The sequence below is a fragment of the Eulemur rufifrons genome, chromosome 8 (assembly GCF_041146395.1).
Source record: "Eulemur rufifrons isolate Redbay chromosome 8, OSU_ERuf_1, whole genome shotgun sequence".
Classification (NCBI taxonomy): Eukaryota; Metazoa; Chordata; class Mammalia; order Primates; family Lemuridae; genus Eulemur; species Eulemur rufifrons.
Window position 1 is genome coordinate 78,570,008 of NC_090990.1, and position 20,021 is coordinate 78,590,028.

The 20,021-nt window shown below is 36.5% G+C and overlaps 1 protein-coding gene across 2 annotated transcripts in view; it reads right to left on the reverse strand.

Moving 5' to 3' along the window:
* Positions 1-20,021, reverse strand: part of PLPPR5 (phospholipid phosphatase related 5) — a 112,767-nt gene that overhangs the window by 19,532 nt on the left and 73,214 nt on the right. Inside the window, exons 4-5 of one of the 2 annotated variants that reach the window (XM_069478269.1) lie at positions 8,786-8,962; positions 3,258-3,377 (exon numbers count right to left, since the gene is read on the reverse strand). In XM_069478269.1, the coding sequence (XP_069334370.1) occupies positions 3,258-3,377; positions 8,786-8,962 (297 nt within the window). Of the gene's footprint in view, positions 1-3,242; positions 3,378-8,785; positions 8,963-20,021 lie in introns of both variants that reach the window. The other variant, XM_069478268.1, reaches the window with a different exon arrangement.

A 20,021-nucleotide genomic window follows, 5' to 3' on the forward strand; every position in this document is an offset into this window, starting at 1 on the left:
TAGTAGTTCAGAGTTGTGGGCCGCCAAAGCCTACCCCTGGAGCTCGGTGGACGAGGCAGGCACCAACCCTGGCCAGAACGCCATCCATCACAAGGTGCACTCACTCCCACACCCACACCCACGCTCACTCACAGTGGGGCCATGTAGACACACGAGCTCACCTAATGTGCAGAGCTTTGGGATGTGGGAGGAAACTGGAGTACCCTAAGAAAACCCACGCAGACCTGGGGAGAACATGCAGACAGTGGTCCTGGCCAGAAGTCATTTGTTTTTTTCTCATCAATGTTGAATGAAATGAAATGACGTTATTCAAGGACTGCTGTATATTTACTCCAAATATTCCTTATCACAAAGAGAAAAGAAGACAGCTCTTATAGGCTTCCCTTAAGTGAAGGCCTGCCTTCCTTTCTGGCTGATGAGCACCAGTACGTATCCTCTCAGCAGCAGAATTCCAACAGGAAGGCTGTTCCAACAGGATGCATTCTCAGCACCTGGCCCCCCCATCTTCCTGTGGTTTGTGTGAGTTCGGGGCAGCAGGCAAACAGCCTGTGCTGCCAGGGAACAGGAATGGAAAGACAAAAGAGGAAGCTGGAGCTCAGCAGGGTGTGGTGCCAGAGCACCTTGGTGAGTAAGGGGAGAATGGAATCAGGTTCAAACCATCTGCATTCCCTAAGTACAGAGTGAAGGCAAAAAAAAGAGTTTTCCAGGAACAACAACAAAAAAATTAATAAAGAAGTTAAAAAACACTCAACTCTACCAACTTATAGATTCCAGTAGAATATTTCTGTGTTTACCATCTACTACTTTAACATTGGGCATAAAAATGAACTATTAACATAAAATCAATAATAGGAATTTTGAAATCATTTAATATATAGAATGCTGTAATAGTATATAAGAATATTTGGTAATGGTAGGAAGCTACTAAAGAACCCTCATGCAAATAAATATGTTAAAAAGCAGAAGATTGTGATTATTATAAAAGTTAATATCAGAGGTATATAAAAGAAAAAAACTCTGTTATCCTGACTAAATGTTTCAAAATGTTTCAGATCACTTTCTAAATTCCACTGCTTTCTATCTTTTTTTATTAAGTTAAACATGATCTAATTTTGTACGTATTATTCAGTTTTTAAAACATATTTTCTCATATAGGTATGAATCTCAAAACATTATATTGTATATTTTTTCTCTGCTACTTATGAACGATGTAGACTCTTGTGAATTACTTAACCATATGGAAGTTCAGTTTTCTTAACTATAAAATGGGGACATTTATTGTAATAGGACATCAGCTAAGCTACTGTAGAAGAGAAATTAAAACAATCCAATGGCTTAGAGGAGAAAGTAGTTCATTTCTTTGTTAGAACCCTCTAGGGTGGGTGTATGGGCTCTGTTCCATGAGCTCATCCAGAGACTCAACTGGCAGAGTAGATCAGTCATCTTACAAAGTGACTTCCAAGGTTGTTCCAGTCATTACTTTTTCCATTTGGTGAGAAAAGGAAGAGAATGTCCAGGGCAAGAATTTTCAAAGACATAAACCAGAGGTTACATTTATCCCTTCTTGGCCACATAGTTACACCGAAATGCAAGGAAAGCTGGGAAATACAGACTGTAGCTGGGTAGTCATGGGTGTAGCTAAAATTGGGGGATTCAATTACTAAAGGGAAGAAGGTAAGAAGGAATAATGGTGGACTATTAGCAGTCTTTGCCACTATGATGAAACCCAGCTTTAAAAATTGTTGTGAGGGCTGAAATTATACTGATAGAGCATAGATGTGTTTTGGCAGAATTTATATAAACCATCAACACAGTACTTGACATACTGATGATCATTACATGGTAGCCATTATTAGTATTTGTATCATTATTATTATTTAGTACCTCTGTCCTTACCTGAATGTTTGAATTCCCTCCTAAGTATCATGGATAATTGATTGTTTAGCTATTTTGGAATCTCTATAGTAAAAGGAAATTTCATCTCTCTTAAGGCTGCCATTCCATTTTCAGAAAGTTTTTTAGCCATTATTTATCTTCTCACATTCATTTTCCTTCTTTTGTTATAATTGTGATCTCTGACACTCTCCAGAACACATCTCTGTTATATAACAGTCCTTCAGATACTTGTGGGAAGCAATTGCTTCTTTCCTGAGTTTTCTTTTTTGCTACACTAATCATTTTTTTGTTCTTCCAATAGTCCCTCCTAATGTATGACATTGAGTCTAGATACATCCATTCACTCATTTAACAAATATTTACTGAGTGCCAACTATTCTATCAAAGCCCACTTTATAATTGTGTTGTCGAGGTCACAAGTCTGATCTGAGCTTTAGCCCAAATATGAAACATTTCCTTTCTTTCTAGTTAATTATTGTTTCTTGGTGCAGTCTCTCTAATAAGAATTTTTATTCTTTTATCCAGTGTATTATCTCTCACAACTTCACACCTTCTGAGCACCTGATTAGCATGAAACTGAACTGTTCACCTAAGATATTGATCAAAATGTGGAAATGAACAGGTCTGAGGAGCATTTCTAGTAACCTTCTGAGCAATCATTTAACTAGTTACAATGCACATAACTGCATCAACATTTAGCAAATATCCTATCTGGTTCACAAAAGTGTCAAGTAAAGTTTTTGTCAGGTTTCTGTGCTCACTGCCATGCTCAATGAGGCCTCAACCTGCCGGTCAGAGTGCCGCCTGCTCTGGCTGCATTCAGCCTAGCCTGACCCTTGATACCTCCCTGATTAAGAGAGCACAGTTGGTGTTTTCCTGCTGTCAGAACTTTGTACATTGAGATTCAACAAATATTTTATTGAGCTCTGATCCTGTGCCAGGCATTGTACTAGGACCTAGTATTTTCTCATAGAAATGGAGCATGGAAGAAATGGAATATATTTTGTGCAAATGTATGTATTTTCAAGTAAACCTACCTTATTATTTTGCCTACATGAGAGACCAGTGCATGATGTTCTTTATTTAGAATCTATGGCAAAATACTAAATGGATTCTTTGCATAGGTACTCAGCTTTCGAATGAGGGATACAAAGAGATACTGTAAATGTGATATGCATTTTCCTAAGGTGATCTCATCAGTGACTAAATTCTTGCTAAATGCCACATTAGAATCTGAGGTTTAAGTAAATCAGCAAAACTGTGCAGGCACTCTCCATATATACACATAGGAATAGTTATTCACTTGCTCTAGATAATCACGTTTTAGGATTTAAATTATGAATCACCTGTACAGATGTTACCTTTTCCAAAGGACTTTCTACTCGAGGGATGCTGATCATTGGCGTCTGTGCCAGATTATCCATGTGTATATGCTCATTTTCTGGTTGTCTTCCTTTGAAATTGTTTACCACGCATACGACCTAAAATTTTAGAAAAAAATTACAGTTAAATTAAACCTATGTTCCCTGTGACTATCATCACCCTTTTGAGGAGCTTAATAGATATAAACATGTAATAAAGTGTTAAAATTACTTAAATATTGCTTATATAAATTTATATCCAAATTTATCTTGTATAAATTTTAATAGCTACTCCAATGCAGTTATGTTCAAGAAAATGCACCAAATAATACGTAGCTCAATTAATGACAATTTTATTTTTCTAAAATTTTCATGACATTATAGTCAATGCTCAAATCAATCCAAAAATAACATCATAACCTTATAAAAATTCATAGCCAGCTAACCTTTCCCTAATGTGGCTAACCTACAACTTAATTTAAATGATAATTATTTTCCATTGCTTCAGTATCATTACATTCATAATAAACCTTCTACAATTGGCACTCTCTAATTTAGTAGCATCCCTTTAATTAACCTAGTTTATCTTCTATTATTGCGTCCTATATATACTTGCCATTTCAACAATAGCTTTCTGAGGCTACTACTGAAACACGAGACCCTTTACATAAAAGAAATTGACCCTTGTTTCAATTGATTATATCCCATAAGTGACAGAATTTGAACTAAACCAGAGATTCTCACACCTTAGTGAGCGTAAAAATAAAGTTCCAGCATTGTTAAGAAATGCACACTCCTAAGCCCTCCCCTAAAGATTCTGATTTAGTAAATAAAGAATGGGGCCTAGGAGTTAGCAGTTTTAAAATGCATTCCAGAAGCTTCTGATTCAGGTGGGTCATATTTTAAGAAATAATGAGTTAAACAAACCGGGAAAATTATTTGCTATATTAACTGGTATGTAAGGTATTGTTGAATTTTCTTTTTCTGGATTTTATATTCTATTACAATTAAAATACAGACCTTACTTACAGTTATAACCTAACATTCATTTTTATAAAATAAACATTTAATATACAACTGTATATTCACATTGCACACTTTCACAAATGCTCCATTAGAAATCTTTTTGTTTAGTAGGACTCATTACTGAATATCTTCAAAGACCAATTAGATCTTAGTTACTCTCTGGTTTTTTTTTTTTTTTTTGAGACAGAGTCTCACTCTGTTGCCCAGGCTAGAGTGAGTGCCGTGGCTTCAGCCTAGCTCACAGCAACCTCAAACTCCTGGGCTCAAGCAATCCTCCTGCCTCAGCCTCCCGAGTAGCTGGGACTACAGGCATGCGCCACCATGCCCGGCTAATTTTTTGTATATATATATTTTAGTTGTCCATATAATTTCTTTCTATTTTTAGTAGAGACAGGGTCTCACTCTTGCTCAGGCTGGTCTCGAACTCCTGACCTCGAGCGATCCACCCACCTCGGCCTCCCAGAGTGCTAGGATTACAGGCGTGAGCCACCGCGCCCGGCCTACTCTCTGGTTTTTAAATGACTTTACATATCTGCAAAATAATAACACATACTATGAGACTTTATGTCAGGAAAATATTTCCTTGCAAATTGTTTTAAACTTCTTCTCCTTTCACTTCCCAGGAGAATTAGAGATTGGAAGCATAAGTCAAAGCCTGATGATAGCTAGATACCTCAGCTTGACCACTGCTACCAAGATCTTTAAAGTAAAGAATGGTAAGGGCTTGGAGATGGATACATGATAAACCTACTAACAAATGTTACCAGCTTCATGACCCCATAAAGGACTAATAGATACTGATTGTCCTAGAAATAGGGTCAGCAAATTTTGTCTGTGAAGGGAAGATAGTAAATATTTTTGGCTTTGCAGGCTTATAGTCTCTGCAATAACCACTCAACTTTGCCCTTTTGTGCAAAAGCAGCCATTGGCAGTTCAGGAATGAATGAATATGTCAATGTTTCAATATAACTTTCTTTATAAAAATAGGCAGCATGCCAGATTTGGTCTGTGGGCTGTAGTTTGCTGACTGACCACTGCTCTAGAATACAAAGGATGTAATCAAGAATTTTAGCCAACAATAACAACAATGAAACAATCAAGCAGTTTCACATCTATTCCATGAAACACATACACACATATTCCTACTTTCTTTTTTCATTGGTATTATAAGTTATTGGAAAACTTGGCAGACGAAAAACTGCTGATAATTCTTCTGAAGTAAAATTTGTTGAAATGAAATAATTATGTACATAGACATATGGAACTAATGGGATGATGAAAAGTTCATCTAAAGTTAATATGGGCTTCTGAAATTAGTATAATTATGTTTTATATTATTTAGCTTTGAAAAACTCTTTGAAAGGCTGATCAGTTATCTCTTTGCCTTAATTAAAGGTCAGGATAATACCATTGAAGCAGCTGAGAATTCATATGTGAAATATTTAAGTACTTAACACATAGTCGATATTTACTAAACAGTATCTATTAGCAAAATGATGATTCTTCAGTACTCTTATTTAAATTATTATAAGGAAGGAAATTTCCAAAACTTCTTTAAAATCATATTACATATTTAAGAAGTTTTGTCTGCTAACATTCACAAGTATGGAACTGATTTTCTATTAGTAAAGATGCTGATAAGAAAAAGCAAGGAAACCTGGTTTTCGATCCTGAGCATTCCTGAGTCTATATGTTCTTGGATGGTTCTCTGGGTCTTAGTTTTCTCAATTAAAAGTGAAGATACTGCAATAGATCACTAAGTTAGCTTCATTTCCTTGGCTGGCAAAGGTATGACAAATTCAACAAAAATTCAAAACTAAACTCTAGATCTGCCCATCCCCCAGTCCCACTTCAAACCTCTATCTTTTTCTGGACCCTCTCAAGGAAAGGCAGCTCCCCCCACCACACACACACACACACACACACACACACATCCCCCCACTCCAATGCAGTTGCACAAGGCTGAAAACCTGGATTTATCCTTTATGACTCTTACACTTGACCAATTACTGAATCTACTCAATTTTACTTTCTAACGATCTTGATCTCTATTTTGGTTTCTTATATCTGCTTCATTCCATCTCCACCACCAACTCCCGGGGCCAAGTAGCCACCACAACCACCTCTTGCCTAGATTCCTGCATAGCTTTCTAAACTGTCCCTCTAAATCCAATCTTGGCCCCTCGGATCTATTTTCTATAATGATGTGAGAATGACCTTTACAAATGTAAATTGAATTATGTCATCCCCTTAAAGCCATTTGTAGCTTGGCTTTCCATTTCTATTAAAGTGAAACTCTGGCCCACCTTTGCAGCCTTCCTTCTCTCAATTTTCCAAACACCTCTGTTCCCTTTCACTTCCTGCCATTTGAAATACTCCCCATCCCCACTGTCTCTGATGCCATAGCCAAGTGGGCCACTATCTCATCGCAGCATCACTTCCTCATGGAAGCCTTCCCTGAACTCCTAGCTGAGACAGTTATTTTGTTTCTGTTTGCTTTTTGCTCACGTGAGACTGTAATTCTTTTTATCAAAGCACTGATCTCAGTATGAAATTATACATTGTTTAGAGTAATATTTTGATTGACATGTGTCTCTTCCAAGGCTATGACCACCATCCTTATTAGATGATACTAATAAATCACCACTATCCATATATTTTTCTTTTTCCAGAAGTGATAATAATTTAATCTGATCATTTGATCATGTGTTCATTTTATTGCATGGGGTTAAGTGTGTGGACTTTGGGGTCAAACAGGCCTGGATCTTAATCCTGGGCTCTGTCCTGTACTAACTTTATGAATGTGGGCAGGCTACTTAATATAATCAGGCCTCAGGTTTTCTCCTGCAAAATGAGGACAATAATAACTACATCTCAATGAGCTGTTGTAAGGATAAGTTAATGTAGTAAAGAGCAAATGACTATTATTATTTTACATATATTTTAAATACATGCCAGCTATTGTGAAGGCTCAATAAACTTGAACTATTCTGCCTGACATTGTCATATATATCATTTTTGCAAGTATTTGAAAGCAGACACTTTAATAAAATAATAATAATCAATCTATAACTGTTGTTCAACTAGTATTTGTTTTGTATTTTGCTAAGCATGAGCATTCTGCTCTCTAAACTGAAACAAAATGCACATGGGATAAGAATGATACATTTAAAACAGAATATAATTCTGTATTATACTGTAACAGAAAAGACTGAGAGAGTAGTAGAAATTCAGGAAAATGAGAGAACAAGCTAATCAGAGAAGGTTCTTGGAGAAATAAGAACTTATCTGAGACCAATCTCAAAGGTGTAAAGGATTTGAATACAGTCACCAAAGGTGAGGACCATGATACCCAGTGCCTTCTCTGTACCAGCCCTTCCTACATGTGGGAGTTCATTTAACCCTTAAAAGAGTTCTGGAAAGCAAATAAAACAGTACTTAATTCACCCATCCATTCATTCATTTATCAAGCATTTGCTAAGTATTTCTTAGTTACTGGGGATACACAGTGAACAAAAAGCAACACAGGACGCAGTGCAAAGGTGAGGTCGTGGTCATCACTTTACCACAGGAGATTCTAGAGGAAACAACTTAGAACGTCCGATACATAAATTGTGCTCCAACCTTTGGTAGCTGGAAAGGTTCACATAAGTTTTTGCTTACTAGCTATCAACATTAACTAGTAAAAGGAGGCTGAGAAAGGAAAGTTACATCTAAGTAGCAATTTAGATGTAATCAAAATGGAAGTAAAATATTTCTTAAATTATAATGCATCAATGTAAAAATATGTCATGATTTGCAGTCCACACATTTTGTTTTCCTGGCAAAATGTTACATACCCATACTTATAGAGGACCAATGAATATTAAAGTCAGAGTAAACATATTTTCCAACAACCAAAACCCTATGGGAATATTCCTAGGAGATTTTATAAGAGCACAGATGGCATGCTTACTTCATTAGAAGTCACTGCGTATGCTCCTCACTACTTGGTAAAATATGATTTGACATGGTATGGTCTTGGTAACTATTGATGGCTTTTTAGTTCCTGAAGTGAAACAGCTCATCTCATAGGTGAGGTTACCTGTTAGAGAGCACTGTGCCATGGGGGCTCATGAAAAGGACAGCAGGGAGTCACTAGGGTACTTTGGGATGCTCCAGATACTCCAGAACACCAACTGTTCTGAGGAAATTTTAAAAATATCCTAACAACCCAGTCTTAAAAACTATCTGGGGAGGACTGGGTGTTTTCAGCCCTGTTCCAATTTATATGAAAAGGTTTATATTCTTTTCATCCCCAAACCTGACTTTAGGCGGAACATATGGGGGAAGAGGAAGAAATGAATGGTTTGAAAATATATACATATATATTTAATATACGTATATTATTGTTTGATATAACACATTTAGACAAACCCAATGATGTATACTTGTATTTTCTTATAGGTGGGTATGAAAATTTAATTAAAAGCCCAATAACATCTAAATAACTTTGTACTTACCAGAAATACTGCTATAGATATTCCAACCAGAAAGCCTGCTATCACATCTGACCAATGATTTCGATATTCTGCAACTCTGTTGAGTCCAGTAAGAAAGGCCAAACACATTAAGCCCAAGCACAGAACTGGCTTAGCAAGTCTGGTTCCTTTGGCTTTGATTGTGTTTGTAATATACATCTGAAATATTAAATAAAAAATATGAGTTTTCGTGAAGATATTTCCTTTATATGCATAGCATATTTTATGTATGTATACATATATATTTAGAAAGATTTATATATGGCTATATGGTTCAAATCATTAACTACAGTTTATGAATTTTTGATAGAAGTTTCTTAAAGTAGAATTCAAAAATAGCAATTATTTAATTTTACTTACCTGATACGACAATTTCTTACTAATGGCCAATACTTATGTAACATTATTAATCATCTAGGAACATTGAATACAAATATTCCAAGTGACCCTTTTTGTTTTTACTTTTACTGTACCTATTCTTGTTTTATCTGAATTTTTATTTTAGATCAATCTCAACAATATTGTTAGAAGGGGAAAACTAATGGAGTGTTTTAATGTTTACATTTTGTATGCCATATTGAGAGGATGCATACTTGATAAAACTCGAATTGTGAATATAGCTAGAAAAAATAAAATGGAATAGATTTCTACCAAATAGATGTTACTTTGAAGAAAGAATAGGTTCAACACAGCATCAAGGTTTGCTTTTATGCTGTTATCCGAAATTATGAAATCACTTTAATTAAATTTTATCAGCCAGAATTAGGACAACCAAAAACTTAAGTACAACAAGGGAAATGTGTCAACTAAAACCAAAACAAAACAATGAATAGATATCTATGTTTTAGGTATTTTCACATATACTAATGAAGAACAAATAGTGTCAAACTATTGCAGTGAATGAAATGCCTCCAGGTAATGAGCCACCATCCTCAAGAGAAACTTGATCCTCCCTCATGTGATTTATTCTATGGCTCAGTTGTTCATAATTTAAACTATGTATTACTCTATCAGCAAATCTGTTGACTGCAAGTGGAATGTGTCAATTATTATTTCATTAGTAGAGTTATTAGGAAAGAGATGGCTTTGACAGTACAATCAGATTTTATGGTTTAAATGTCAGTTTAGTATCTGGTACTGATAATATACTCAGAAAAATACTGAGAAATGCATACAAACACTTGACTGTTTTCCTCAGTTAAATAAACAATATATCTGCTTAAGAAAGTAAACCAAAATCAGGTTTTTAGTCCACAGCAGCCATTTTAGTAATTATCTTCTCAATTTTATTATTTTTTTTTTTTTTTGCTGGACAAAGTTTTCAGCCCTTTTATCTGCCAAAAGAAGCTGTATGACTATTTAAAAAGTTCAAGCTGTATGACTATTTAAAAAGTTCTCTGTAGCCAAGTTCTAGCCTTTTGCAATCTATCTCAGGTCCTAATACTCCAGGGGAAAAATAGAAGCTGAATTGTCTCCATCATGGCCCGTGACCTTCAGAGCTAGATCTGTGTATTATAAGCCTGTGCTTGGAAGAGCTTAATAATTACAGTTATGAAGGATAAGTATACATGAGAGGGAAACAAGAGGAGATGAAGAATAGAAAGTGATGCTTTTGCCATTTGTAGAGAATGTGTTAAAGAGCTCTGCCTACATGAATAACAAGGTGCGGATATCACTCCACTTCAGGTTTCCAGTGGTGCAGCTAATAGAGTAATTCCTTGTATGACGAGTACACATGAGTAGAGAGTGAAATTCGGGCTGCTTGTGAGATTTTCTTTAACACAGCTATAAGGTTGGTTAATGATTTCTTAGCTTTGCAGTTATTCACATTTGTCAAAACTCTAAAGATATCCTATCCTCATGAAGACAAAATAAATGCGGGATAACTGAATAATATTAATACTGCTAATATTAATTATAGCTACCATTTAAGGAGTGATCACTGCTCAAGGCAATATAAAACAACTCTTCAAGTTAGGTGTGATTACTATGTTCATTTTATAGGTGAAAAAATTAAATCAGGATAAAGTTTATTATGAAGACTATGCAAACTCGATGATTGGGGTGGCACTGTTGAGAAGGGAAAGATGTAATGCGAAGTAGGGAGAAGGCGCTTAAGTACCTCTTAACGTTCCTTTATTCTTTCTTTATTGATTTCTTGCCTGCAGGAAATGGCCATGAGTATCAGTGAATGCAAGAGAGTTGGAATTAAAGATAGGAGAAAGAAGGCTGCCATAGTATCATAGGAGTAAGACTACATTTACGCTCTGCTATTAGGGAGAAGTAGAAAGTAGTGTTAATTGCGGTCTGTGTGCAAAATCTCCTAAAGAATCTAAATGGCTTTGAAAAACATTTGCCTTCCTCTCATCCCCAATAGCCATCTCAGACACAGCCAGCCCTTACTTGTCCATAGTAACCTGTGGGCTTGGGCTACAACACTCTGAAGTTTCTCTTGAATTTGAGTTGATTCCTAAATTGTAGTAATTACTCAAGCAAGGTTATAAGGAGCCCAAAGACAGTCTGGCTACAATGAAAACTCATGAGAAATCTTCCATATTAGGAATAGCCTGGGAGTTGGCTTTTTCTCCAACAGATCTACACATTACATCTAGACCCAGAGTGGAGAGTGAAAGTGACTGAATTTCACGGGTTATAGATTTAACTCTAAGGTGGATAACCACAGTACTTTATAATGCAAAGCTTTTTCTGGAGCATAATCAGTTGGCATAAATGTCACAAAAGAAAATTAGAGAGTTTTCACTTGTACTCAGCAACTCTTTAGTATTTTATGAATATAAGTGCCTTTTAACCAGTCTAATTGTGTTATCCTTACAGGAAGTCTATTATTCCTAATTTGCAGAAGAGGAAATTATGGCATAATAATCTATTAAGCAAGTTGGATACAGGACAGGAATTGATTATTTATGCTCACTTGGTTTTTAATTCACTTATGAAACCATCTAGGATAACCAGATGTCAAAATGTAGCTAAAATAAAATGCAAACAGAAGGGTGTGTGATTTGAGCAGGATGATATTAATATTTACTCAGTCCTCTAGGGTCAGTGGATGCTCACCACCTTACAGGCCAACCCATTTAATCATTATTAGTAGTCCTTATGCATCCATTCTATCTTAGTGCAAATACCTATCAGCACTAAGATGTAGAAGAAAGTCAAAGCTGATCATTTTCTCCCTGTTAATAGCCAGGTGTATTTTCTTCTACAATTTTCTCTTTGCTTATACAAATATATACAATGATTAACACATATATAAAAGAGTTTTGTTTACTTGTTTGCCTTTACTACAATATAATCACAATACCCCGTAATGTGAATTGACTTATTTGTTACAATAAATATCCATCTTTTGGGTCAATTGAGAAAACATTGCTCTATTTATAAAAAATATTATTATCAAAATAAAAACACACAAATGGTTGTTAATCACCTACTATGCACCAGAGGTTGAGCTAGGTTTCTGCAAAGAGGGGACCTCAAAGGTTAGATCCTGAGGAATGAGCGTGAGAGTCCCAGGCAAAGGGGAGGTGGTGAGGGAAAGTGTCCTAGACACAGGTGACAGCAGAGATTATCCTGCTCTGTACTCTCAAAGCACTGTTTGTCCTTTCCCAGAACACTTGCCACAATGTATGGTTATTATTTATTTTTGTTGTTTCCTTTGCTAGACTGAGGATAAGCCAAGTTTGGGTTCTTTATTGTCAGCCCTGGGCTTAGCACTTTGCCTCACACACAGTAAACATTCAATAAAGACTAGAATTACCGAATAAAAGAATGAATAAAGGAAAAATACAAAGGTACGGGGGAGAGAGAATAGAATATTTTCTTCATAGCATTTTCTCACTATCTAAAATCATGGTCTCCATTCATATGTATATATGTCTGTTCTCTCCATTAGAACAGAAACTCAGTGCTCTATTTGAAATGCATAGAATGCCTTTTACATAGTAAGAATTCAAAAATTACTGAATGACTAAAGCATGAATGGCATGCTTAAGGAAAAGTGAATTCTTCAACTTTTATTGTCTGAAAGTACTTATCACTATTTGAAATTATCTTGCATATTTTCTTGTTGTCTGCCTCATGTTGCCTGGAGCAATCTCTGGTACAGCGTAGGCACTTGTGATAGGAAAAATAGCTCCCTAAAGATGCCCATGTCCTAGAAAAAAGTGAATATGTTACATAATCACAGGAGTTCTTAAAAGTAGCTTCCCTGGCTATAGCCAGCGAGAGATCTGAAGATGCTATGCTGCTGCCTTTGAAGATAGAGGAAGGGAACACAAACCAAGGAATGCAGGCAGCCTTTAGAAGTTGGAAAAGGCAAGAAATAAATTCTCCCCTAGACTCTCTTGAAGGGATCCAGCTGGTTGACAACTTGATTTTAGCCTAATAAGACCTATGTTGGTTGGACTTCTGATCTATAGAACTCTTAAGATAATAAATTTGTGTTTTAAGTCACTAAGTTTGTAGTAATTTGTCATGGTGTCAACAGAAAACTACCAAACTCAATCAGTATCTGTTTAATATATGAATGAATAAACATACTGGATTTTGAAGTATATTCCACAGGATGAGATAACAGGCATAGTGCTTAGAACATCTACTTTAGAGACAGAAAGATCTAGCCTGAGTCCTAGCTCTGCCACTTACTTAAGACAAGTTTTTCAACCTGTCTAAGCTTTGACCTCCTTATATACAAAATACAATTGATAATTAAAATGCTGTCATGCAGTCTTGGAAGGATTAAGTGTCGTAGTATAGGTAAAGTATTTAGCACAAAGTTTGGTCCACAGTGAATCCTCAGTAACTGCAGGGGTCATGTCAGGGCCAGACTGGAAAATATAACGGGACCAGGTCCTCGATTCTGTGGGCTGTGCCTGGAGAATGGAATAGACTTAATGGACATCATTATTAGATTTACTGGGGCATTTGGCCTAGCACCTGGAGAACTTTGTTCCTTCTCTCATTTTCATGCTTCTTTCACTTTTTCTATATGCTATTTTGCCATTTTCCCCCTTTTACGTACTCTGCTTAAAGACATTCACTAACTGTTCATTTGCAGGTGACTGTTATGTACTCCCTTACCATTTGCCTCTTCTTTCCTATGGACTAAACAGCCTCCATTCCATCCATCAGTATAGGAATGACTTAGTGGCCAGATCCCTCAGCAGCTTGGACTCTAGTGCTTTTGACATTTGTTAGTCCTTCTCCGAAAATGCAATCCATCAGGGCACATATCTTCTGCCCAGTCCAGAGTGCAGCTGTTGACTTTCCTGGATTGCACCCTATAGTCTTCCTCATTGATCCACATCTCATAGTCAGTTTAGGATCAGATTATCTTTAAACTCATTTCTGGGTTTTGGCAACTTTGGTTAATACAATCTAATAAAGCACTAGGTTTGTTGGTAAGTTTGTTTGTTTTCTAAATAACCTCTTGCCATTATTGGTCATATTAGTCATATTGTGTTTGTGGTCTATTAAATCCTGCATGACTTCCTCACATGAACTGATGCCCTTTCAAGTTCCCCTTAGCCTGGACTCTTAAAATATTTCTCAAAAATAAAAGAAGTTTCTTATTGTTTTCAAAATAGTATTCCACCCTGTAAAGGCCATTCTGAACTTTAATGTTAGCAGCTACATATTGGCATTCTAACTTCCAGCCTCTATCTAGTTAGCTCCAGATATATCACCAATAACATGATAGCATCAAGGACAGAACCTCATGGCACTCCACTAGAGATTGTTTTGCAAACTGGTACAGTGACATTTTTGTACAAAAAAAATTTTGTACAAAAAATTTGAGGGTTCATTTGTTAAGCCAACTGTACAGTGTCCTGCAACTCTTATTATTGTACCCACACTTGATATTTTTATCCACATTCATAAATTTGCCAAATAGCAACATAAAGGTGTCTGATGGGGTATGTAACAGAATTGTGATGCAATGGTGGACTGTACCAGACAGATTTGTGTTCACATAATTTAGACCTTTCAGGGCTGTGATGGGAGTTGGAGGTGATGGTAGTGGTGCAATAGATGGTGGTATACTGAAGTCACAAATTTTAAATACAGTACTGTAGTCTAGACTGTGTAAAACCTAGAGCTACTCTAGTTTCTGTAACTGACCTAAACTTCATCATGAGCACCCATCTTACACTGAGCAGGAACAGGATGGAGAAGGGAGGAATTCTGAATAGATGCACAATTGTTCTCAGTTCTTCACCCTTCCCTTCTCTGGGAAAAAGCAAAACAAACAAAACAAACAAACAGAAAAACACTGCAGTCTAGTTGGAGACCTGTGGACCTCACAGCCACTATGGGGAAGCAACCCACCAGCCCTCGCCGGCCACCACTGCCATGTGTGTGTCCCACTGCATCACTGGTGCCCTACTAACAATCACTACTAAAGTCCCTGTGGCCCCATGCTGACTTGGTTCACCTAGGCTCACAGACTATAAAGATTCTATCATGTCCAGCACATCCTCCTTCTAGCTCCCGGTGGCTGTCTGCCTTCTCAAGCACTGCCGCAGGGTCCTCAGGCTCTCATGGCAGCTATAGTCTCTGCTGCCTGATACCTGCTGCAGAGGTATACTGAGAGGAGTTCTCCCAATTTTAAGCCAGAAATGAGGTACAAGCCCTTCCACTTTCTCTTATTTCTACAATGTCTCTGCAGTTTCTGTTATCCAGTGACCAACTTCCTTCTCAGAGTTTCTAACCTAAGGATGCTCACCCCAATGTGCACATCTGCCATTCTGCCCTTCCTTCTTCTCCAATCTCCCATCACCCAGGCCAGAAAGGGATCCCTTGCCCTCCCCTAGGTTGGTGAGTACCATCCATTTCATCCTGTGTTCTCTCTATTATTGGCTCATAATCAAATACTCAGGTCTTCAAATTGTGCTTTTGGTATGGAAAAGTAGCTTTGAGATTTAGAAATTCCTATTCTTCTTTTGACAAAGCTAGCCTCATTTTACTATTGATGCTAAAAACTGTCTTCTTTTGCTTCTTCTCTTGAGGTCTTCCCTGCTCTGAGGCACTGAATCCAATATGGCAGCCACTAGCTATCCTAGCTATTGAGCACTGGAAATGTGGCAAGAGCAAGTGTATTAATAGTCCTAAATTTTTATTTCTATTTGATTTTAATTAAACATTTCAAAACTGGCACTTCATTAGTTTATTAAAAAACTTTAAAATATATTTGGAACAAATTGAGTTTGCACATTTATTTTTTACATTGTAAATTTTATGAAATTCAAATACAGATCAAATATTTCAGATGAAAATTTAGTATCTAAATTGAAATGTATTGCAAGTGCCAAATTTACACTGGATTTAAAAACTTTGAAAACAAGGAATGTGGACCTTATCACTCATTTTTATATTGACATATGTTGAAATGGTAATATTTTGGATAAACCAGGTTAAATAAAATATATTTTAAGAATTAATATCACCTCTTCTTTTTTACTTTTTAAAAATGTGACATTAGAAAATTAAAAATCATACATATGGTTCACTTTATATTTCTATTGGACAGTGCTGACCTAGACAAGAGTATCATAATTCAAAGGGTATGAAAAGTGATCAGTGACTATTCCAAAAAGATTATATCCATTTCAGCATTTATCATTACTTCATTATTTTTATTTACTATGTTGGTTGGAATAGGTGCTAAACCTAAAACCAGTTTTTAGGCTGCCTGTTCTTTCTCAGACAACAATTATCTGTATCTTTTTATCTATATCCATTTTTTATATTTATTAACATATTACTATTTGAAATAGCAATACTGCAATAAAATGAAATTGGTATGGAATTATATTAAGTTTTCTGAGTATCACATTTAGTCAAGTTATTTTCAAGTTCTAATTATCACATTATCACATTTATTTTCAAGTTCTAATTATCATAACAGCAATTTTTTAAAAAATGTAATTCCATCAAAGTTAACCAATTGCTTTATTTATTTATTAATATCCTTTAGGTACTTGGGAGATTCCATATTTAGTCGGGATAAACCTGGAGGAAAAGCTCACCTTTAGGAGTTTAATAATCTGGGTTAAAAGATCAGTCTACCACCCAGTAGCTCCATCACCTTAGACAAATTACTAAACTTATCTGAGTCCTAGTTATATCATTTTAAAAATTAAAACGACAATGCTAGTTTGTAGGATTTAGAAGAGTAATCACATAAGAAGTATAAGTTTTATTATTGTGACATGGCACCTTGAAGATTTGTGGTTACTTTGCAACTAGAATAAACTAAAAGGATTAAAATGATAAATTTAAATGAAAACTATACATTTGCTGGGAGAAATAATAAATTTAATTGCCTAACTTACGGGCATGGGGATAAAGGTCCTGACTGTATTTGAAAATCAAGAGTAAACATCCATTTTCTTTACAATATCCTTAATGGGTACCTAACAAAAGATTACATCATTACGAACATAGAATTTATCCTGTAGTTGATGTCCTTGAATGGGCAACACTAACGAGTCACAAATGCGATGTAAGTAACAACAACCTCAGTGTTTGGGACCAGCTGGTACATGCAGTTAAGATCTGAATATGCTCAGTAACTCAGCTGCCCTCGGCACAAAGGCCGATTGATGGCTTGGTTGTGAATAACAGCTCCTTCATCCCTGACACATTTACCTAATCCCTGAAGTGCAGCCATGGCTGATGTTACACGGAGACGGTCTATCTCCAGTATGACACTCCCTCCCCCCCCCCTCAATAAATATAACGCACATGTGCCACTTCATCCATCACAAAGAACAATGAAAACATTTTTATTTGCTATGGTCATCTGTGAAATCAAGCACAACATATGCTGACCATTTAACATTTGTTTCCAGATATCAGATAAAAATTAAGATGATATTTACTAAAAGACAGGCTGCTATCCTATTTCTGGTTCTGAATCAAAGAAAAGAAAGCTGTGTAAAATGTGAGAAGTTACCTGCAAGCACAAGATATATCATTGCTATAATTTTAAGAATTACATCATCTTTAAGATTTAAAATTTTCTGACTAGCAAGTAAGGAATTATGTAAAAGACCATTCTGAAAATCTTTCAGTACTACAAAAATATGCACTAGACTGTTAAGTGAATTGAAGGATTAGACGTGGTTTACCTTAAAGTCAAATGAAGAATGTAGAAGCTGCAAAGCTATTAAAATATGCAAATAAAAAATTTAAGTTTAATGTCAGGGACAAGAAATTACTGGTGAAACAGTGAAAGCATTAGTATCTCTGACTAGTCCTTAAAACTGTTTGAATTGGCAGTTAAATCTCTAGGACTCAAAATATTTCTCAGACTTTCTTCGGTTAAGGAAAGAAACTCTAATTAATGATGATGTGATTATCTATATATGAGGTCTGTCCAGAAAGTATCCAGACATTATTAATAATAATATAATGAGAACGGTTTGCAGGACATTGATGTAACCTGGCAGCCAAGGAGGGCGGACTGGACGGCACATGCGTGAACAACGCCTTCACTGTACTAGTCAGTGGGGCGCTAGACACTGTGGAGTGAGCATGTGTACTGTGTGGCCATTGCATTCAAAATGACTGAGTAGAGCAATGAATCTGCATCAAATTTTGCATTAAGCTTGAACATTCCTCTGTAGAAATTATTTGGATGATTCAGAAGGCTTTCAGGGACAATGCAATAAGTGCAGCACAAATAAAAATATGGCACAATTGCTCTAAAGATGGTTCAAGAATCTGTTGAAAGTGATCCACGTTCTGGAAGGGCTGCAACAAGCAGAACACCTGAGAATGCTGAACGTGTATGGGCTGCAATCAGCAAAGATCAGTGACCGACAGTGCAATAACTAGAAGCTGATCTGGGGATTCCAAAAGCTACTGTGTCCAAGATTTCAACCCAGGATCTTGGCATGAAATGTGTCCTGGCAAAATATGTTCTATGGCTTCTGCTTCCAGAGCAGAAGGAATATCGTGCTGCATTTGCTAATGACTTGCTTCAAACCACTACCAATGAAACAGATTTCCTCAAGAAGGTCACGGTTGGAATTGAATCCGGAATTGATCCGGAAACGAAGGCCCAGTCATTCCCATGGAAGTTGCCAGGTTCTCCATGCCCAAAGAAGGTGCGGCAAAGTTGCAGCAAGATCAAGACCATGTTAACTGTCTTGGTGTTTTCTGTCCATCATGAGTACACTCCTCCAGGCCAAACAATTAACAAGGAGTACTACCTCAATGTTCTTGAGATGACAGGCAGAGAGATGCAATGTGACAAAAAAAGACTGCAGCTATGGGCAACTCGTGATTGGCAGCTTTCATCATAACAATGTGCCTGCCCATGCATCACAGCTCGTGTAGAATTTTTTTGGTGAAACATCAAATCACTCAGATGACTTGGCCCCCACTACAGTCCAGATTTGGCGCCCTACGACTTCCGGCTTTTCCAAAAACTAAAATCACCTTTGAAAGGGAAGAAATTTCAGAATGTCGATGAGATTCAGGAAAATACAATGAGGCTGCTGATGGCAATTCCAACAAAGGATTTTGCAGAGTGTTTTGAACAGTGGAAGAGATGCTGAGAGAACTGTGTGAGGTCCCAAGGTGCCTACTTTGAAGGGGACTGAGGCATCATTGTCCTATGTCCTATGTCTCTTGTATCTTATATCTTCTTCAATAAATGTCTCTATTTTTCAAATTACATGGCTGGATATTTTTTGGACAGACTTCATATATGATTTTAATGTGATCTACACTATATATAATACATCTATATATCGTACAGTCTCAGAAAAAATTAAATATTAAGAGCTGGATTCCAGATCTTGAGATATCGTTTTAAATTATATAACACCAGGAAAAGACTCATATCATACCTTAAAAAGATAAATATAGCCTTGCAATGAGGAAAGAAAATGTGTGGCACAAGACACAGGCACCCCTACACACACACACACACACACACACACACATATACACACACACTACACAAAGTCTCATGGTCATTGTGGGTATGTATGAATAGAGAGCATATGTAGGTTTGCAACCAGCAACACATACTTTATCAACTCTACACTATACGATATCCTTGACCTCATTCCTACCCCTCATCAGTAAATAAAACAGCAGGATGGGGAGAAGTTTTCCTCACTGGGGTCTTAGAAGTGCTCTTCTTTTCCTCCCTCATGGTTAGAAATTTCCCTCCCACACTCCC